At 32.1% G+C, this 17,825-nt stretch overlaps 1 protein-coding gene across 1 annotated transcript in view; it reads left to right on the plus strand.

The window, feature by feature from the left end:
* Positions 1-1,783: 1,783 nt before the first annotated feature.
* Positions 1,784-17,825, plus strand: part of LOC108693737 — a 29,570-nt gene continuing 13,528 nt past the window's right edge. Inside the window, exons 1-12 of the mRNA XM_018202852.1 lie at positions 1,784-1,929; positions 2,853-3,056; positions 3,217-4,124; positions 9,738-9,839; positions 10,348-10,476; positions 12,299-12,574; positions 12,646-12,917; positions 13,247-13,396; positions 13,473-13,658; positions 13,736-14,728; positions 14,831-15,022; positions 15,173-15,441. Coding sequence (XP_018058341.1) covers positions 2,890-3,056; positions 3,217-4,124; positions 9,738-9,839; positions 10,348-10,476; positions 12,299-12,574; positions 12,646-12,917; positions 13,247-13,396; positions 13,473-13,658; positions 13,736-14,728; positions 14,831-15,022; positions 15,173-15,441 — 3,644 coding nt within the window. The 5' untranslated portion in view covers positions 1,784-1,929; positions 2,853-2,889. The remainder of the gene's footprint in view (positions 1,930-2,852; positions 3,057-3,216; positions 4,125-9,737; positions 9,840-10,347; positions 10,477-12,298; positions 12,575-12,645; positions 12,918-13,246; positions 13,397-13,472; positions 13,659-13,735; positions 14,729-14,830; positions 15,023-15,172; positions 15,442-17,825) is intronic.

Below are 17,825 nucleotides of genomic sequence, written 5' to 3' on the forward strand. Positions count from 1 at the left end.
AATTATTTCATTACAATAGTAGGTTTATTCGCGTTGTATGCTCTAATATGCCCCAATATACTGCTAGCTCTTAGGCCCGATTGCACCAACGTTACTTTGATTTTAAGTGAAGCTAAAAATTCTTTCTGTCTCTGTCACTTTTTCGCTTTAAAATGAGACAGAGTTTTAAGCTTCACTTAAAATTAGAGTAACGCTGATACAACCAGGCCTTACGCTACAACGCATTCATTGGAATGTGATGCGAATACATCTAGTGAGTTTTGCGAGGAATTTTGACAGAGCAAAAAAAGATGAAAAGAGAAAGAAGTTTAGGCGATAACCATGGCAATGCTAGGTAATTTAGGATGCGATTGCATGGAGCGCAATACGCGGTACGCGGTATATGGTACAGTAACTAACAGTAATTAACTAGGCAACTAGGAAACCTGGAAATCTGTTAAAAAAATAAGAGTATCGATAAAGTGTGTATAAAAATAAATTAATATATTAAAAAAAATTCATACTAATATGAGTTTGTTACTATCGCAAATTGCGCTCTATACAAAGAGCTATTTATATAAATCGCAAACGCAGAACGCAATTCGCAGACGCATTTGCGACAGCCAATGAAAAGCTGTTATTAGTACCATTGATGTTTCTGATTGGCTGTGGCAAATGCGTCTGTTTGCGACTTATATAAACGGCTCTTAATATCAAGTGAAAGAAATAGACGATACATGATACACAGTTTCCTAGTTGCCTAGTTAGTTACTATTATGGCTTCTGCACACTGGACGCGGAAACGTTTACCGCGCGGCAAAATATGATGCGGTAGCCAATAAGCTTACAGCTCCTAATGTATTCATTAGTTACTGCGTCTCCTTTTGCCGCGCGGCAAGTTTCCGCGTCCAGTGTACAGGAGCCATTAGAATGAAATCATACGATCCGGAATAGGACTGCGGAATACAGAATCATTGAAGCAACCTGAACTATTCCGCACTTTTCCATCACGCAAGTTTTGTGCGCTATATTCATTCAAAGATGTATTCAGCATAAATATAATTTAAAAACTATTAACTTCATGTTAATAATTTGCTTATTAAAATGAAATATAATTTTTAAAAATAAAATATTAAATACTACAACAGTGATAATTGTAAAAACAATTATCACTGTTGTAGTATTTAATATTTTACAATTAATATTTACAATCTCATAACAATTTTTTGAATTGCTTTAACGCATTTACTATCATTTTTTCGCGTCGTATGAACATAGCACACAAAACTGGCGCAATAGAAAAGTGCGGAAAAGGGCACATTGAAATCGCACGTAATACATCATTTTTTTGATATCTATATTTATGCACTCAGATTTTGTCATTTTGCTTCATTCGTCTCGACATTACGCAATTCCATTATATTAATCAGTATTAAATTATTTTAACTTCTCAAAATACGACGATTTATTACAAGAACAATGACACATTAGCTATTCTACAACATCAAATGCGGAATAGCGCTGAATGGTTGTTTCAATGATGCATTCCGCAATCCTATTCCGCTGTGTGATTTCACCTTTATATTCGTATTCATAGTCAGATCTTGTACTTAGGTTTCCTTAAATTTATTTTTAGATACTCTACGAATTATTTCATTGGCTGAGCATCTAAAGATCTGACTACGAATACGAACATTAGTTACAGTACCGCACTCATATAATCGCACCCTTACTTATTTCATGCGCACTCCATTTTGACCAATATTAACATCAAAAGTGCCAATAGAAAGTGCGCTACTGTATATGCTGTGCACATGGGAGCTATATGGCCTAGAAGGAAAAGGAGGAAGAAGTGGAAAAAGAAGACATTTCAATTTCAATACGTATATACATATGTACATTTCTTGTTTTGTAACTATTGCAAACATTTTAGCAATAGAAAAACAATCGGTAATTGTACAGTTCAGCACAATCACTTCAAAAATCAATAAAATTAGATTTCTTCGATACATTTTTGCATGAAATGAAAGAATCTAGCAGAAGTAAGCGTCGCTCTGCTTCGCGAACTGAGATATTAAGTGTTAAAGTTGGAGAATTTAGAGGTTAAGATACTAATCTTCCCGACTCGATATATATATATATTTTGCATTAATTACTCAAATTCTCTGTTTCACAAACACAAATTCATTGTTTTACAACCATAAATACACTGCTTTACAAACAAAAATTTGCTGCTTTAAGCATACATTCTTTGCATTAGCAGTGAATTTGTGTTTTTAAAGCAATAAATTTGTGCTTTTAAAGTAATAAATTTGTTTTTAAAGTAATGAATTTATGTTTATAAAGCAGTGAATTTGTGTAATTAAAGCAGAACGTATATGTAGTGCTATATCGAATCAGAATGATAGATATTTTAACCTCTAAAGTCTGTAACTTTAACACTTAATAACTCGATTCATGAGGCCGACCGCCACGTTTTTTTTGTCGAATTCTTTTGTTTTGAGTAAAAACGCATCGAAGCAGTACATTAAGATTTTAACTGAGGGGGAGGGAGGGCTATTCTAAATAATTATCCTAACATCAATAATCTTCAACTTTAATGCTTAATCTTCATGAGGTAGAGCGACGTTTATTTCTGCCAGATTCTTTCATTTCGTGCATCGTTAATAAACCTATTTTTATTGATTTTTGAGGTGATTGTGCGAAACTGTATAATTATTAACAAATCTATTGATTAAACTTATTCTTATATAATACATTTTAGAAATTTGTGCGATTATCAATCTGTCCTATTGAATTGCATTGTTGCATTTGCATGATTATCGTAGTTATCAAGCACATTTTTAATTTAAGCCCATTGACATTTCTGATAGGTGAAAAATTAATTATGCATTGCCTTGGAGGAAACAAATGGATTCACAAACGAAATTTAATAGATCTTTACCACCATTAGTAGAAGGCAAGATTCATGGCAGTCTAAGGCTCGTTATCAGTGAGGTCCTTTGGATCAGAACAAATCCTGGTGATGTTACAGTAGTGGCTTCCTGGTGGGGCGAACATGAACATGCGCAGTTTAGGTGATTTAATACTCCTACTTTTCTTAAAGCACTTGTTTTATGACAAATTAAGATAGATAAATAATATTTATTTATATCAAAAATAATATTTAATTTATATTGATTAAATATAATTGTTTTTTTGTGGTTGTATATAACAATTTTTTTGTTTTCCTCTTAGACCAAAAGATACTACAGAAACAGAAAGAACAAATGAGGATGTAATTGAAGTATATGCTATAAAAACTAACGCAATACTTTTTGCAGATTATATTAAAAATTGTAATGCAATAGAAATAGTAATATTTGCAGAGAATATTCATGAGATTATTGGTAAAGGATATATAGGAGAATTATCTAAGATATTTTCATGCAAATATTATTCTCAGTGTATTCCGATATTAAGTAACGATAGTCATAAAATAGGAAAACTACATGTTTCTTTACAATTAACATATTTCACAAAATCATTCCATTATTCCAATATACAAATGGGAACATGTAAATACGACAGAGAAGAAGATATTTTATTATTTCCTATTGACAATTTACAATATAATAGAAAAATGCCAATAAAATCTTATAATGATGCAGGGAATACTAAAGAGAAGAAATTTAAAAAATTTGAAGAGATTGATACATATAATATGTATAGATCTGTTTTCAAAACCAACCAATCAGAGTTCCAAGAATGTAGAAAAAAATCGAATGAAATGGTAACAGACAAATTAGTTGCTCAGATTGTTGCTAGAGCACAGTATCTTAGGAAAGTGATATTGAAAGAAACTTACAAAGAAGATTCTTCAACTTTGAATGATAGTTCATTAAGTAATGAATTACATTTTAATACTTCATCAGAGAATAAAGAAAAACTTGATAAGTATATTTTAGGGATGCAAATGCCTTCTTTAGAAGAAAAAAAAGTCTTGAATGTGATAAGATCAACACCACCATGTTTCATAGATCTGATGCCTAAAATAACTGATAAAGATAATATAAATACTGAGTGGAATCAAAGTTTCTCTATAAAATTAGACAGTCCCGAAGAAGACGTATTGGATAAAAATATGACTTGTACAGAATTGAAAGGTTTGTAAAGTAATAGATATATTTATATATAATTGTGATTTATTTGATGCTATAAATGCTTATGGATCTTGCAGGATGACCTCATATGATTTTGATCTATTTGCATATAATGAATCTGTATAAAAAAAATTAATTGATCTGTGTTTAAACACTTCATACGGAAATAATTTTCTTTATTTGAAAGGCTGTACTAATCATGATATAAGAATATAAGATATTCATTCCATTGTGCATAATGGCCAGCAGACTAAATCAAGACAATCAATCAAATGCTTATCTTAAATAGGACAATAGGCTTTGGTTGGTCAAAGAGCTGCCATGTTGACCAGTGCGCATCCTTGGGAGTGAAATACCTTATATTTTTATACTATGATATTAATTATATTGAAAATTGAGAAATGAGTTAGTTTTGATATATAATGTAACTTATAATGTAAACAAGCGACATAAGACACAATAATGGATAATTTTTTAGCTGTGGTGCGTCAAAGGTATAAAACTCGCAGAGCACATTTGATACATCACAGCTTAAAAATCATCTGTTATTGAGCATTGTATTTATGATATCTTTTGTTACTATATTATTAGGTGTACAACTTTGCTTCCGCCGTTTTCCTATAGATGGTTTTAGCGGTAAGTGGTGGTCGAAATAAATAGATCATAGACGTCATACAATAAACTTGGGCATCTGTCAACATAACCCCATAGAAACATTAGTCGATTTGTGTCTGCATCATAAAGTTATTCTCGATTGAAAATGTCAGTTTCCGAGCCAAGTTCTCGTCATTTGCGGGAGGTTTTAATTTTTCGCTTCAATATGAAATCTGCGGCTGAGGCTCATCGAATGCTCTCAAATACTTATGGTGAGGCTGCTATTAGTGAAAGAACGTGTCGTGAGTGGTTTCAATGCTTCAAGAACGATTTTGACGTCGAAGATCGGCATAGCGATGGAAGAGAGAAGATTTTCGAAAATGCAGAATTGGAGGCATTACTTGAGCAAGACTCAAAATCAAGAAGAATTGGCACGATCATTGGGAGTGACTCAACAAGCCATTTCAAAATGCCTCAAAGCCATGGGAATGATTCAGAATCAAGGAAATTGAGTGCCGTACGAATTGAAGCCGAGAGATGTTGAACGGCGTTTTTTGCTTGAACAGCTGCTTGAAAGGCAAAGACGGAAGGGATTTCTGCATCGCATTGTGACTGGGGACGAAAAATGGGTTCATTACGATAATCCCAAGCGCAGAAAATCATGGGGAATTCCCGGCCATGCTTCCACGTCGACGGCCAAACCGAATATTCACGGCTTCAAGGTCATGCTCTGTATTTGGTGGAACCAGCTCGGCGTAGTGTATTATGAACTGTTAAAACCGACTGAAACAATCACAGGCGATCGGTATCGAACGCAATTGATGCGTTTGAGCCGAGCATTGAAAGATGACAAACGGCCACAATACAACGAGAGACACGATAAAGTGATTTTGCAGCATGACAATGCCCCATGTTGCGAAAGTGGTCAAGACATATTTGGAAACGTTGAAATGGGAAGTCCTACTCCACCCGCCGTATTCTCCAGACGTTGCTCCCTCTGACTATCACTTGTTTCGATCAATGGCACACGGCCTGGCTGACCAGCACTTCCGGTCTTATGAAGAAGTAAAAAATTAGATCGATTCGTGGATAGCCTCAAAAGATGACCAGTTTTTTCGACGCGGGATTCGTACGCTACCTGAAAGATGGGAGAAAGTAGTGGCCAGCGATGGACAATACTTTGAATCATAAATGTATAACCAGTTTTTTACAATAAAGCCTCGAATTTCGGAAAAAAACGGCGGAAGCAAAGTTGTACATCTAATAAGATTATGCGTTTCGCGGATTTCCTCCCTGTCCAGATCCATTCTTGGAATATCAACGTTTCGTGAATCTTGCAGTTCATTTGCAGTTCATCAGGACAAGGAGCTGAACGGTCCCTCCGGGCCATTCCTTTTTATTTATGCTACTTGTTAGAATGGGGGGAAAGAACAGAATTGTAGATGAGAGAGAGAGGGGGAGGTAATCAGTCTTCAATAACCGGGAGAATGATTTTCCATATTTTATTTATGTAGCTATTATCTCTACTTAGATTGTTAGGGTTTTTGTATCTCTATGGCTTCTCTATATTTTCTTGGAAAGTATGTAATATTGGCTATTGTCGTTTTGTCAAATAGTATTTGATGTCCTGTTTCGATATTGTATTCTGATAATGCTGATTGCGTGACGTGTTTTCGCCTGACATCATGTTGCTGTTCTTATCCGTAGGTTGACTATTCTCTCGGTTTCTCCAATACTTGTCCGCAGGAACAAGATATTTTGTATACTTCTGCGGAGCTGAGTAGAGGTCTTTGATCTTTAGGATTTCTTAAAATTTGTCCTATTTTTTTGGGTGGTTTAAAGATAATTCGGATATTGTGTTTGTTTAATATCCAATTTGATCTGTTGTTTCTTTGACATATAGAAGAATGGGTAGGATCCTCATCTTGTGTTAGAGACCGTTGTCTTGTTTGCATGTTTATTGTTTGATTGTTTTTATGTCTTTTTTGTTGTGTCCGTTTTTTTTGTAAGGCTAGTTTTAAATCAAGAACCACCTAGGAATTCACAAATCCAAAAACATCTTTCGTAAAATTAGCCTCTTTTGCCATCAGGATCTTGTTCTGTGCAATTATATTAGTTGGATCTTTGTCAAAATTTGTGTATGTTTGTGTATCTTATAATCTGATTTATTTATGACTACTGTCGTGTTGCCTTTGTTGACTGGAAGCACGATGATGTCTGTGTCCCTTCAGATCTTGGAAAGCCAATCGCTTTTGTCTAGTGGAGGGAGTTTGGCTTTGGAAAGGATATTAGTTATTTGTCTATGGACATTATTTGCTTGTTCTGATAAGAATCAATAGATGGTTGATTCTATTTAGCTGATAATCTCTTTTTTTGGAATCTTTCTAGGCTATTACGAAATTAGGGCCTTTGGCAAGCGCAGATATAGTATCTTGAGATAGGTCTTTGTTGAATAAATTGACGTTAAATAGAGAAGGTTGATTTTTGTGAGGGACAAGGTTTATGTATTTCTGTTTTTTTGTCTTTCAGAGAATTGTGTGGATCTTCATGACTTGTTCGTACGTAATATTAGGTGTACAACTTTGCTTCCGCCGTTTTCCTATAGATGGTTTTAGCGGTAAGTGGTGATCGAAATAAATAGATCATAGACGTCATACAATAAACTTGGGCATCTGTCAACATAACCCCATAGAAACATTAGTCGATTTGTGTCTGCATCATAAAGTTATTCTCGATAGAAAATGTCAGTTTACGAGCCAAATTCTCGTCATTTGCGGGAGGTTTTAATTTTTTGCTTCAATATGAAGAAATCTGCGGCTGAGGCTCATCGAATGCTCTCAAATACTTATGGTGAGGCCGCTATTAGTGAAAGAACGTGTCGTGAGTGGTTTCAACGCTTCAAGAACGGTGATTTTGACCTCCAAGGTCATGCTCTGTATTTGGTGGGACCAGCTCGGCGTAGTGTATTATGAACTGTTAAAACCGACTGAAACAATCACAGGCGATCGGTATCGAACGCAATTGATGCGTTTGAGCCGAGCAAAGAAGACAAACGGTCGCAATACAACGAGAGACACGATAAAGTGATTTTGCAGCATGACAATGCTCGACCCCATGTTGCGAAAGTGGTCAAGACATACTTGGAAACGTTGAAATGGGAAGTCCTACCCCACCCGCCGTATTCTCCAGACGTTGCTCCCTCTGATTATCACTTGTTTCGATCAATGGCACACGGCCTGGCTGACCAGCACTTCCGGTCTTATGAAGAAGTAAAAAATTAGATCGATTCGTGGATAGCCTCAAAAGATGACCAGTTTTTTCGACGCGGGATTCGTACGCTACCCGAAAGATGGGAGAAAGTAGTGGCCAGCGATGGACAATACTTTGAATCATAAATGTATAATCAGTTTTTTACAATAAAGCCTCGAATTTCGGAAAAAAACGGCGGAAGCAAAGTTGTACACCTAATATGATCTAGAGTTTGAGAGATATCATGTCGCAACGTGGAGGATAGGAACAGATGGAATCAGAATTTAAAGATTTTATGGGAAATCTGGACTATTTGTAACTTAGTGAAGTGGATGGGTTCTTTGATGAGGGTGAGGCTGGTTTAATAAAGGATGTTTTTGAATTTGTGAGTTCTTAGGTGATCCTTGACTTAAAACTAGCCTTATTATAGAAAAACGGACTCGATAAAAAAGACAAAACAATCAATAAACATGCATATAAGACAATGGTCTTTGAACCAGACGAAAGGATCCTATCCTATTTTTCCATATATCAAAGGAACAATAGATCGGATTGGCAGGATATTATAAATGTGTTTATAAATAAACACAATATCCGAACTATCTTTAAATCACCCAAAAAGATAGAACAAATCTTAAGAAATCCTAAAGATCAAAGCCTCCACTCAGTTCCACAGGAATATATAAAATATCTTGTTCCTGCGGGGAAGTATACATTGGAAAAATCGGGAGAATGGTCAACCTACGAATAAAAGAATCAACGTAATGTTAGGCTAAAACACACACGTCACGCAATCAGCATTATCAGAATATAATATCGAAACAACGAAAGGACATCAAATACTGTTTGACAATAATCAATATTATATCGTACTTTCCAAGAAAGTATAAAGAAACCATAGAAAACACCCTAACAATCTATAATAGTTACATAAATAAAATATGGGAAATCATTCTCCCGATTATTGAAAACTGACCAATTTCCCCCACTTCTCCTCCCCATTCACAATTCTCTTCTTTCCCCTCACTACTCCAGTAAGTAGTGTAACATAAAAAGGAATGGAGAAACAGCTCAGTATCAGGCTGTTCCTCGCCCTGATGAAGTGGACTGAAAGATTCACGAAATGTTGGCATTCCAAGAATGGATCTGGACATGGAGGAAACGCATAATCTTTATATAGAAAGCAGCGTGGAAGCCTCAAGAATTATCTTTTGTTACTATTATAAGCTATAATAGTAAATTATATTATAACATGCAACCATAGTTGTTTATACTAGATCGCTAACTTCGACTAAACGCTATAAATGGCTGGATATTCGATTAAATTCAGTGGCCAATCATTTTGTACATGCACAATACACACATTGTACACATGTATAACACATATATTGTCGCCGCCATTAAATCAACTCGGAAGCGAGTATAGATAATGCTAGTATAGATATCTGTGAATGTAATTCAACATTTTATCAGGTTCCATTTTTTCATTTAATTAATGCCTTTCATGCATTAAAAATATTATTTACAACGCATTGATCGAAATATTCGAACACAGATCAACTTACTTTTGCTGTAGATTCATCACGTGCAAGAAGATCAGTGCAAAATTGATTATTCAACTGTGTTCTATCCTTTAGATTTCTATATCCTGTTTGGTCAATCAAATACTGAAAAATTTATAGCATTAAATGGATTATAGCTAATGTTAAAATTTTTATTGATATAATATTACATATGAATTATTTGTATAATATTACATATGTATTATTTCAGGAACATATCCTCTAGATTATGTTAATAGTATGAAAGTTTTTATTGAATCTTTTACATTGACATCCGCGGGTTATAGACGTGCAAAATCCACATGCTTGCAATGTATGTAATTTTTTTATTATTTTATATTTTGCGAAGATTCTATGAAAATATGTTGAGATGGTTTCTTTTTCCTACAAGTCGATTGCCTATAATATTGTTTGCAATACACAAATACTTGCCTACAAGTACTTTACCGCACAAATATAAAATTAAGGTTAAGTAAAAAAATAATTTGTATTTTTAAAGTAAAGAATAGTAATATTGTAGGCAATCGAATTATATAGGCAATAATGTATGTAGATAATAAAACTGTAGGCAATAATACTTGTAGGCAAATGACTTTTATATCTGAAATTTTTATTTGTGCAAAAGTGCTTGTAGGCAATCAAGCTGTAGGCAATTTTTGTGCGCAAACGAACTGTCAGCAAAATGTAGCAAACGACGCGTAGGCAATTAAGATCCTCCCAAAATTTGTTAACATGTTTTTATAAGTATATATACAGATATACAAATATGCCAAATATATTTGATTCTGCTAAATAATAATAATTTTTTTTCTCAAACACAGATAATGTACCATTATCACTAACATATTTTATTCAATATGATACAACATTTGGAGCTACAAAGCAGGCAAATAAATCTAGTAAAGAAATTAAGTTTATAAGAACATATGCTAGAAAACAAGTGGGTCAAGGTAAAATTATATTTTTGTTGAATACTTATTAAAATGCAAATATTATATGCATATATATTATTGGTAAATATATTTTTGATAAATATCGACAATAGGGGATCTAGCTCGGATGACCTTGACCTTGTCAAGGTTATAACCTTCAGATGGTCTTAATTGGTACTCCTTCGTTTAAAAGTTATCAACAAAAAAAGTTTGAAAAAATAACGATTTCTTCTTGCTTCATACATATTAAAAGCTATTCTATATCCTCTTGCGTGTGTAATGACTTTCTACGCAAAGCAACTCTCATCTTTCTCCCCCCTCCTGCTTTAATAATAATGGAAAGTTCGAAAAAATAATGTTTTATTTCTATTATAAGGGGCTCCGCACAATAAAAAGAACAGGCAACAAAGAATAGAAAATAAGAATTTCAATCTATTAGAAATTATATATTGTGGAATACACAGTTTCTGATAAGTTGAAATGCTTCTCTGTTCTCTGTTTCCTGTTCCTTTTATTGTGTGGAGCTCCTAAGACAGGAAGCAAAATGAAGCGAAAGTCGCTCCGCGTGGAAAGTCGAAACCTATGTGAACTTGTTTGTAAAGCAGTAAATTTGTTTGTAAAGTAGTAAATTTGTTTATAAAATAGTGAATTTGTGTTTTTAAAGTAGTGACTTAGTGTTTCTACAAAATTACTGCTTTACAAACAAAAAAGTCGCTTCGCGTAGGAGTCGTGCATCCCCATGCAGGGAGGGGAATGACACAGAAGTCACTTCGCGTGGAAGTCGTGCGTCCCAAGTAGGGGGGGGGGGAGACGGGGTGAAATGGAACATTTTTCAGAAATACTCAGAAATATTCGAAAAGTTTAATAATATGTAATAATCTAATCCTAATCCAAACATGTTCAATGGTTGAGGTAGAGTTAGGTTAGGTTAGGTTATTATATACCCATTAAATGTAAATGAAAATATAAAATAGTATTTAATAGTAGAAATAAAAAATTATTAAAAAAAAATTTTTTTTTTATTAATAACTTTTTAATGAAGGACAAGCGACGGCTAAAATCTGTTGGAGGTTATTCAGGATTATGACCTTGATAACATAAGTCAAGGTCAAGGTCATCGAAGCTGTTTCCGTTATTGTCAATATTTATCCAGCAGATCACTCAGGATCATGACTGTTGAAATTCTTAAAGTAAACGCAGCGATCAATTAAGTTGACTTTATTAGACAATCAATAATTCAGTTATCAAATGTAATTGCAATTTAATGTATTATTTGAATTATAATATATATATTCAGTAAGTGCTTTATGCACAACACAACAAGGATTGATTTTATATTAACAAATATATAATGCTTGGTTTTATAATCAGATATCGAAATATATATAGGACGTAATTATCACAAATCTGATGAACAATTGCTTCGCAATATTAATACCTTTAAACAGAAATATTCTTAAAATTAGAATTACGCCCGATGGTGAGCTCAGAGAAAAGGGAAGATTGTAAAACATAAAACGATAAAGTTTTCGATTTCAATTATTCACGCATGCGCTATAAAATATTACTAAACATTGCCAACATGATTTGATTTGAATTACTATATCCAATAATGACTTCTTTATTTTAAAGCAAAGAATTCTCGTGTTATATAGTAAAACTGTTTTTTGTTAATAACTTTTAAACGAAGGACGAGCATCAACTAAAACCATCTGAAAATCATTCAGGGTCATGGTAACATACCAACATCAAGATTATCCGAGCTGGGTTCCCTATTGTCGATATTTATCATATTTTTAATCAAAATATAAATATTTAATAGAAGATAATTTTTTTACAGTTGTTAACTTTAACTTTGAGGGTATTTATAGTGTATCAAGACATAATATAAATAAAAATTTTCCTTTGAGATTTAAAGTTTTTGTCAAACATCATAACCAAAAACTTCCAATTGGATTAGGATTTGGTTTCATAAATATCAGTGATATTACAAATACCACAAACTTAAGTAGTACCCAATGTATAGTTATTGTAAATAAAGGTATCAAAATAGGTGATTTAAAAGTTACAATAGAATTAGGTTGCGATTTTATTCATTTTGGAAAAGAATTTGTTGGTGAGTATTGAGATAATTTTGTTAAATACACTGAATATTTTGTCAAATATTCAGTAATCAAATTATTTCAGATGCTGTAATATCTAAAAAAGAAAATCTTCGTATTTTGAACAAGAAAGTCTTGACAAGCTCAAATAGTAATAAATATAAAAGTGCAACTGGAACTCATTCCTCTAAATCTAATTGCGAAGTTTCCTCTGTCTCTGCCAAACAAATTAAGTGTTTGACTAGTAGTAACAATAAGGATATGATTATTACAAAAGATATGACAGAACACCGAGAACAAAGTTTAGATAATAAAAAAATTGACACAAGTAATCCAGAAAGTGATATTAAAGATAAGGTAGTTTTAAGTGATATAAATTAAAATTTATTGAATGCTGCAACACTGCATTGTTTATTTATATTAAAAATTACTGAATATTATAAGCAACTGAATATTATTATAAAACACACAAATGCTTATAAAGCAAAATAATTCGTAAAGCAATAAACAATGAGAGGCAATAAAAAATAAAATAATTATGTCCTCCTCATGCCTCTTTGTTATTTTATTTAAGGCTTGATGATATTGCCATGATTAATCAAATTGTATTGCAACACTCATCTATATTCAAGATAATGATATGCTAAATAAATATGTATTGTGTTATATTGTTTACATAATTTTAGGTTTTACTTCATGGTTTGATATATATAGCTGAGGGAAAAGATTTGCCAGAATCTAATACCTATTTGATATGTAGAGCGTTTTGGCGAGAGGATAAAGCATCAAGTCAAATTTGCAATAATACAAAAAATCCGTTTTATCATTTTTTTCAAGTAAAAACTTTTTCTTTTAACAAAGTAATTTTAATTATCACAAAAATAAGTTTTACTTCAGAAATATTTATTTCAGTTAGTACCTTTACTTCATGGTATAGAGTTATTAGAGAGAATCAAAGATAATTATATAATCATAGAGGTATATAATCGGCAAAATAGTGGCATAGATAATCTCTTGGGAATAGCAAAGCTACCTGTGCATCAATTATACATCGCTTATAGAGATCCACTTGTTTTACCTCATTTATTATTATCGAAGGTAATGATTGATTATTTTATAATTAAATATATTTTAATCAAATTTTCAAATTATATAATTTTTATTTTTTCACATAGTATCCTGTAATAAGTGTAGATGGTTGGGTTAATATTAACGACCCAATAAACGGAAAATTTTGTGGAAAGCTTCTTGCACTCGTCGCGCTTGGTACTGCGGAACAAATTGCATTACTAGAAGTATCAAGAGGTCTAAGAAATACCAATAATATATCGCGAACAGATTATAGTTATCACTGTTATATTCCTAACAATACTAACAATGCAATGGATAGCCAAGAGAATTTACAGTATAATATTCATGAGGTATCGAATCTCAATTCGGAGCAATCCACTCGCAGCAATTTTGCTTATCACGTTTATAGTATGCTCGATAGAGATTTGGCATCTGTTGATTATAAGACTCAAGAAAGTCAGACAGATCTTTCAAGTTTAAAGAATGCGAGACCACAGAAACCAATACAAGAAGCTATATCTTCGGAACACTTGGCTTTACGAGCCTTAGTCGATCGTTTGACAAATGTATTACATATTAATAAAATTAGTACAAATCAATCGGTCCAAACAGATATAAATCAAATAAATGAAGAAAAAATACACACAGAATTATGCTTAAATACATTAAATAGTAATAGCTTTACCGATGATTGCAATCCGAACAATGATTTTCGATTACCTATGGAAGTGTATAGAAGTGTCGGTGTCGGTGCTGAATATGAAGATTTAGATCAACAGCAAAATAATGCTAATAATCTTTCCAATTCATCTTTAACGGAAGAAAATACACAAAAAATAGAATCAAATATTAATTGCAACAATTCTTTTTTTCGATCTATGATTGAAATCGAATGTGCGCTACATTTGCCAAAGATTGAAGGATTAAATGAATTGATGGAACCAAGTACATATGTAACCTTTCAAGATTTAACTCATAAATTCAATTCTATTAATCAATTAAATTCATATATGGTTACAAATGTTTGTCCATATAGTTGCAATCCGAAATGGAATTGGAAATGCGATGTAAAGCTATCAACAGATTTACTTTTGAATGTATGTAATTTCATTTTCATATTTTAAATATATTTAGTCTGATTCAGTCTATGCGATATTATATAGTCTTAATCTATATTTTATTTTTGTGATATTTTTCAGAATCAGAAAAGATTAATTCTCAAAGTGTGGCATTTAATTGATCCAAATACATCTAAAGACATAAATTTAAGAAGAGACATTGTAATCGGATTTTCCGCTATTGATCTCTCGATTCTGATAGCTGGATTTCCCACAGTATCTGGATGGTTTCATATCATGGACTTTACTGGAAAATGCAATGGACAAATTAAAGTAAATTTTCGTGATAGTTTCTATCTGAAGATATTAATTTTAAAAATCTCATACATTTTCCCTGCCATCACACACACACACACACATACACACATATATATATAATATATATATAAAAAATATATATATATAAAGTTACTTTTATTTTAGATAAGTGTAACACCTCTGGATAATTTATCATCATTAGGAAAATTTGCACCAATTAATTCTACTAATTTATCAAGGTGTAGTAATTCACTGCAAACAAACTGGCCATCTCTGTATAATGTGCCTTGCACTAATACAGAATTAAATGATGCACAAATATCATATGAAAACCAAAATAATAATAAATATGTACAAAATGATTGTAAATTAAATACGCATATTGGTCATAATTTAGAAGACGTTTCTATATCTTTCTTATCATCGTCTTTGAAGTAAGTGATGCTAGAATTATAATTATATTAGTTTATAAAAAATTTTTTTTAAGTTACTTTGAACTAGACCAGATGTTTCGATTTCTAAGATAATCGACTTTATATGATCAATAATATTGTCAGTATTAACAATACTGACAATATTACTGATTATGTAAGATTAATATTGATGAATTGACATAGAACTGATTACTGATGGTAATCTAGATTTTGATTCTTGAGCATCACAATACAGTGCTTTATTAAATTCCATGTCATAGTTTTGTTACAATGGATAACTTACGTAAAACTAAAATGAAATATATTGTCAATAATCGTGTAAGGTTGTAAAATTATTAAAAATATTTATGCATACTATCAGTATTACTGATTCAATATTATTGATCAGTGATTATCCGTGTAATGTTACTTTTATTGATTTTTGAATGTTAAAAACGATTTCACAAGTTAAATTTCACTAGCACGTTAGATTTTCGAAATAATTGAGATTTAATATGCAAAAAAATGACTTTTTCTGGGTTACTTGACATTAAAAAAAAAAAAGATTAACATTGAAATTCTGATCAGAAGTTATGAATATATTGTTCATTCCCTATAAAATTTTTTTTTTACTTTCAATATCTTATTTTTTAGCCATGTTATGAAGGATTCAAATACAGAATTTTTCCAAAATAGTAAATTTTCCACCTGTGAAGTTGTTATACTTATAATTTCTAGTTTATAATTTTAGTGTGTGTGGTGCGTGCGTGCGTGCGTGCGTGCGTGCGTGCGTGCGTGCGTGCGTGCGTGCGTGCGTGCGTGCGTGCGTGCGTGCGTACATATATGGGTGTTTTATAAATGCATATCAATATTTTTAGAGATAATTTTATATATTAAAATAAATAAAAAATGTCATATGTCCTACATATCTTAGTTTTTAAATTATAGATGCTTAAGAAAATGTTCGAAATGCCCGCCTTGTCAACACACGCTACTGCACGTCTTAGCGTTGAATTCCGCACTCGTTCAAAAATATCAGGTATTCTTCGAATAGTCTCATATCCTTTCTCGCAGATCGTCCACATTGTTTCCACTGACGCATTGAATACATAATAGATTTTACATGGCCCTAAAAATAAAAATCTAATAGATTGAGATCAAGAGATTATGGTGACCATGGAGTCCACTTCGCCTTATTCATCAGTTTGCGAAGGCGTTGTTTAAAAATGTTCTCACTTCAAGATGGAAATGAAGAAGCGCACCATAAACCACAAATTTTGTCTGATAGCTAGGACTGCCATGATTGCCTAAAATTCTGTCCGATTTGTATTGATAGATGTTTGTAAATATTAGATAACATCAAGACGTGCTAAGCTATACAATAGCGTGTGTGACGCACAAGGCGGGCACTTCGAATCTTTTTCCTTAATCATTCATAACTTAATAACTAAGGTATGTAGGATATATGTTCGTATATATAATATGATGATATGATGTTTTTTTACTTATTTTAGTGTAGTTAAATTTATCTCCTAAAGTATTGACTGTATTTAAGATATATATATATATATATATATAAAATTATGAAAAAAATATATATTTATGTATATATACAGGGTGTTCAAAAAAGGTCGAGATTCTGAATTTACTCGGTAAGATAACATTTTTGAAAGAAATGTTTCAGACAAAAATTGTAAAGTATAAAAAGATTTATTTACAGATTTTATCAGTTTAATCTTAGATGATGTCGCCAAGATTAGGTCTAAATCAAATCGATTTTTTTAAATGGAACATCCTATTTTTGATACTAGAATTTAATAGCTAGTGTCAACTTGTTAAGAGCTTTTCAAAAAACTCTTGAATATTATTTAGGATCATGTCCTGGATAACGTTAAGATCAAGGCCACTGCAATTTCTTTTATTTTTATTTTTACATACTAAAAATTTATTTTTAAAAATAAAAATGAAAGGTGTAATCTCCAATAACCTTGATGTTCACAAATGTTCTATCCTAAAAAATATTCAAAAGGTTTTAATCCATCGATCGAACGCCTTGCGTAATGCTAATACCGCCGATACTGTAACTTTCAAACCTTATAACTCAAAAAGTACTTAATGAAAAATAACTTTATTACAATGTTTTGAAAAGCTTTTGACAAGTTGACACCAGCTATTAAATTCTGACATCAAAAATAAGGTGTTATTTAAAAAAATCAATTTGATTTTGATGTAGCCTTGGCGATGCCATCCAAGATCAAATTGATAAGATCTGTAAATAGATCTTTTTATATCTTACAACTTTTGTCTGAAACATTTCTTTTAAAAACGTCACCTTCCATGTAATCTGGAATTCCGATCTTTTTTTGAATACTCTGTGTATATGTATACATATATATATATATATA

This window comes from Atta colombica, unplaced genomic scaffold, assembly GCF_001594045.1.
Source record: "Atta colombica isolate Treedump-2 unplaced genomic scaffold, Acol1.0 scaffold109, whole genome shotgun sequence".
In the NCBI taxonomy this organism is placed as follows: Eukaryota; Metazoa; Arthropoda; class Insecta; order Hymenoptera; family Formicidae; genus Atta; species Atta colombica.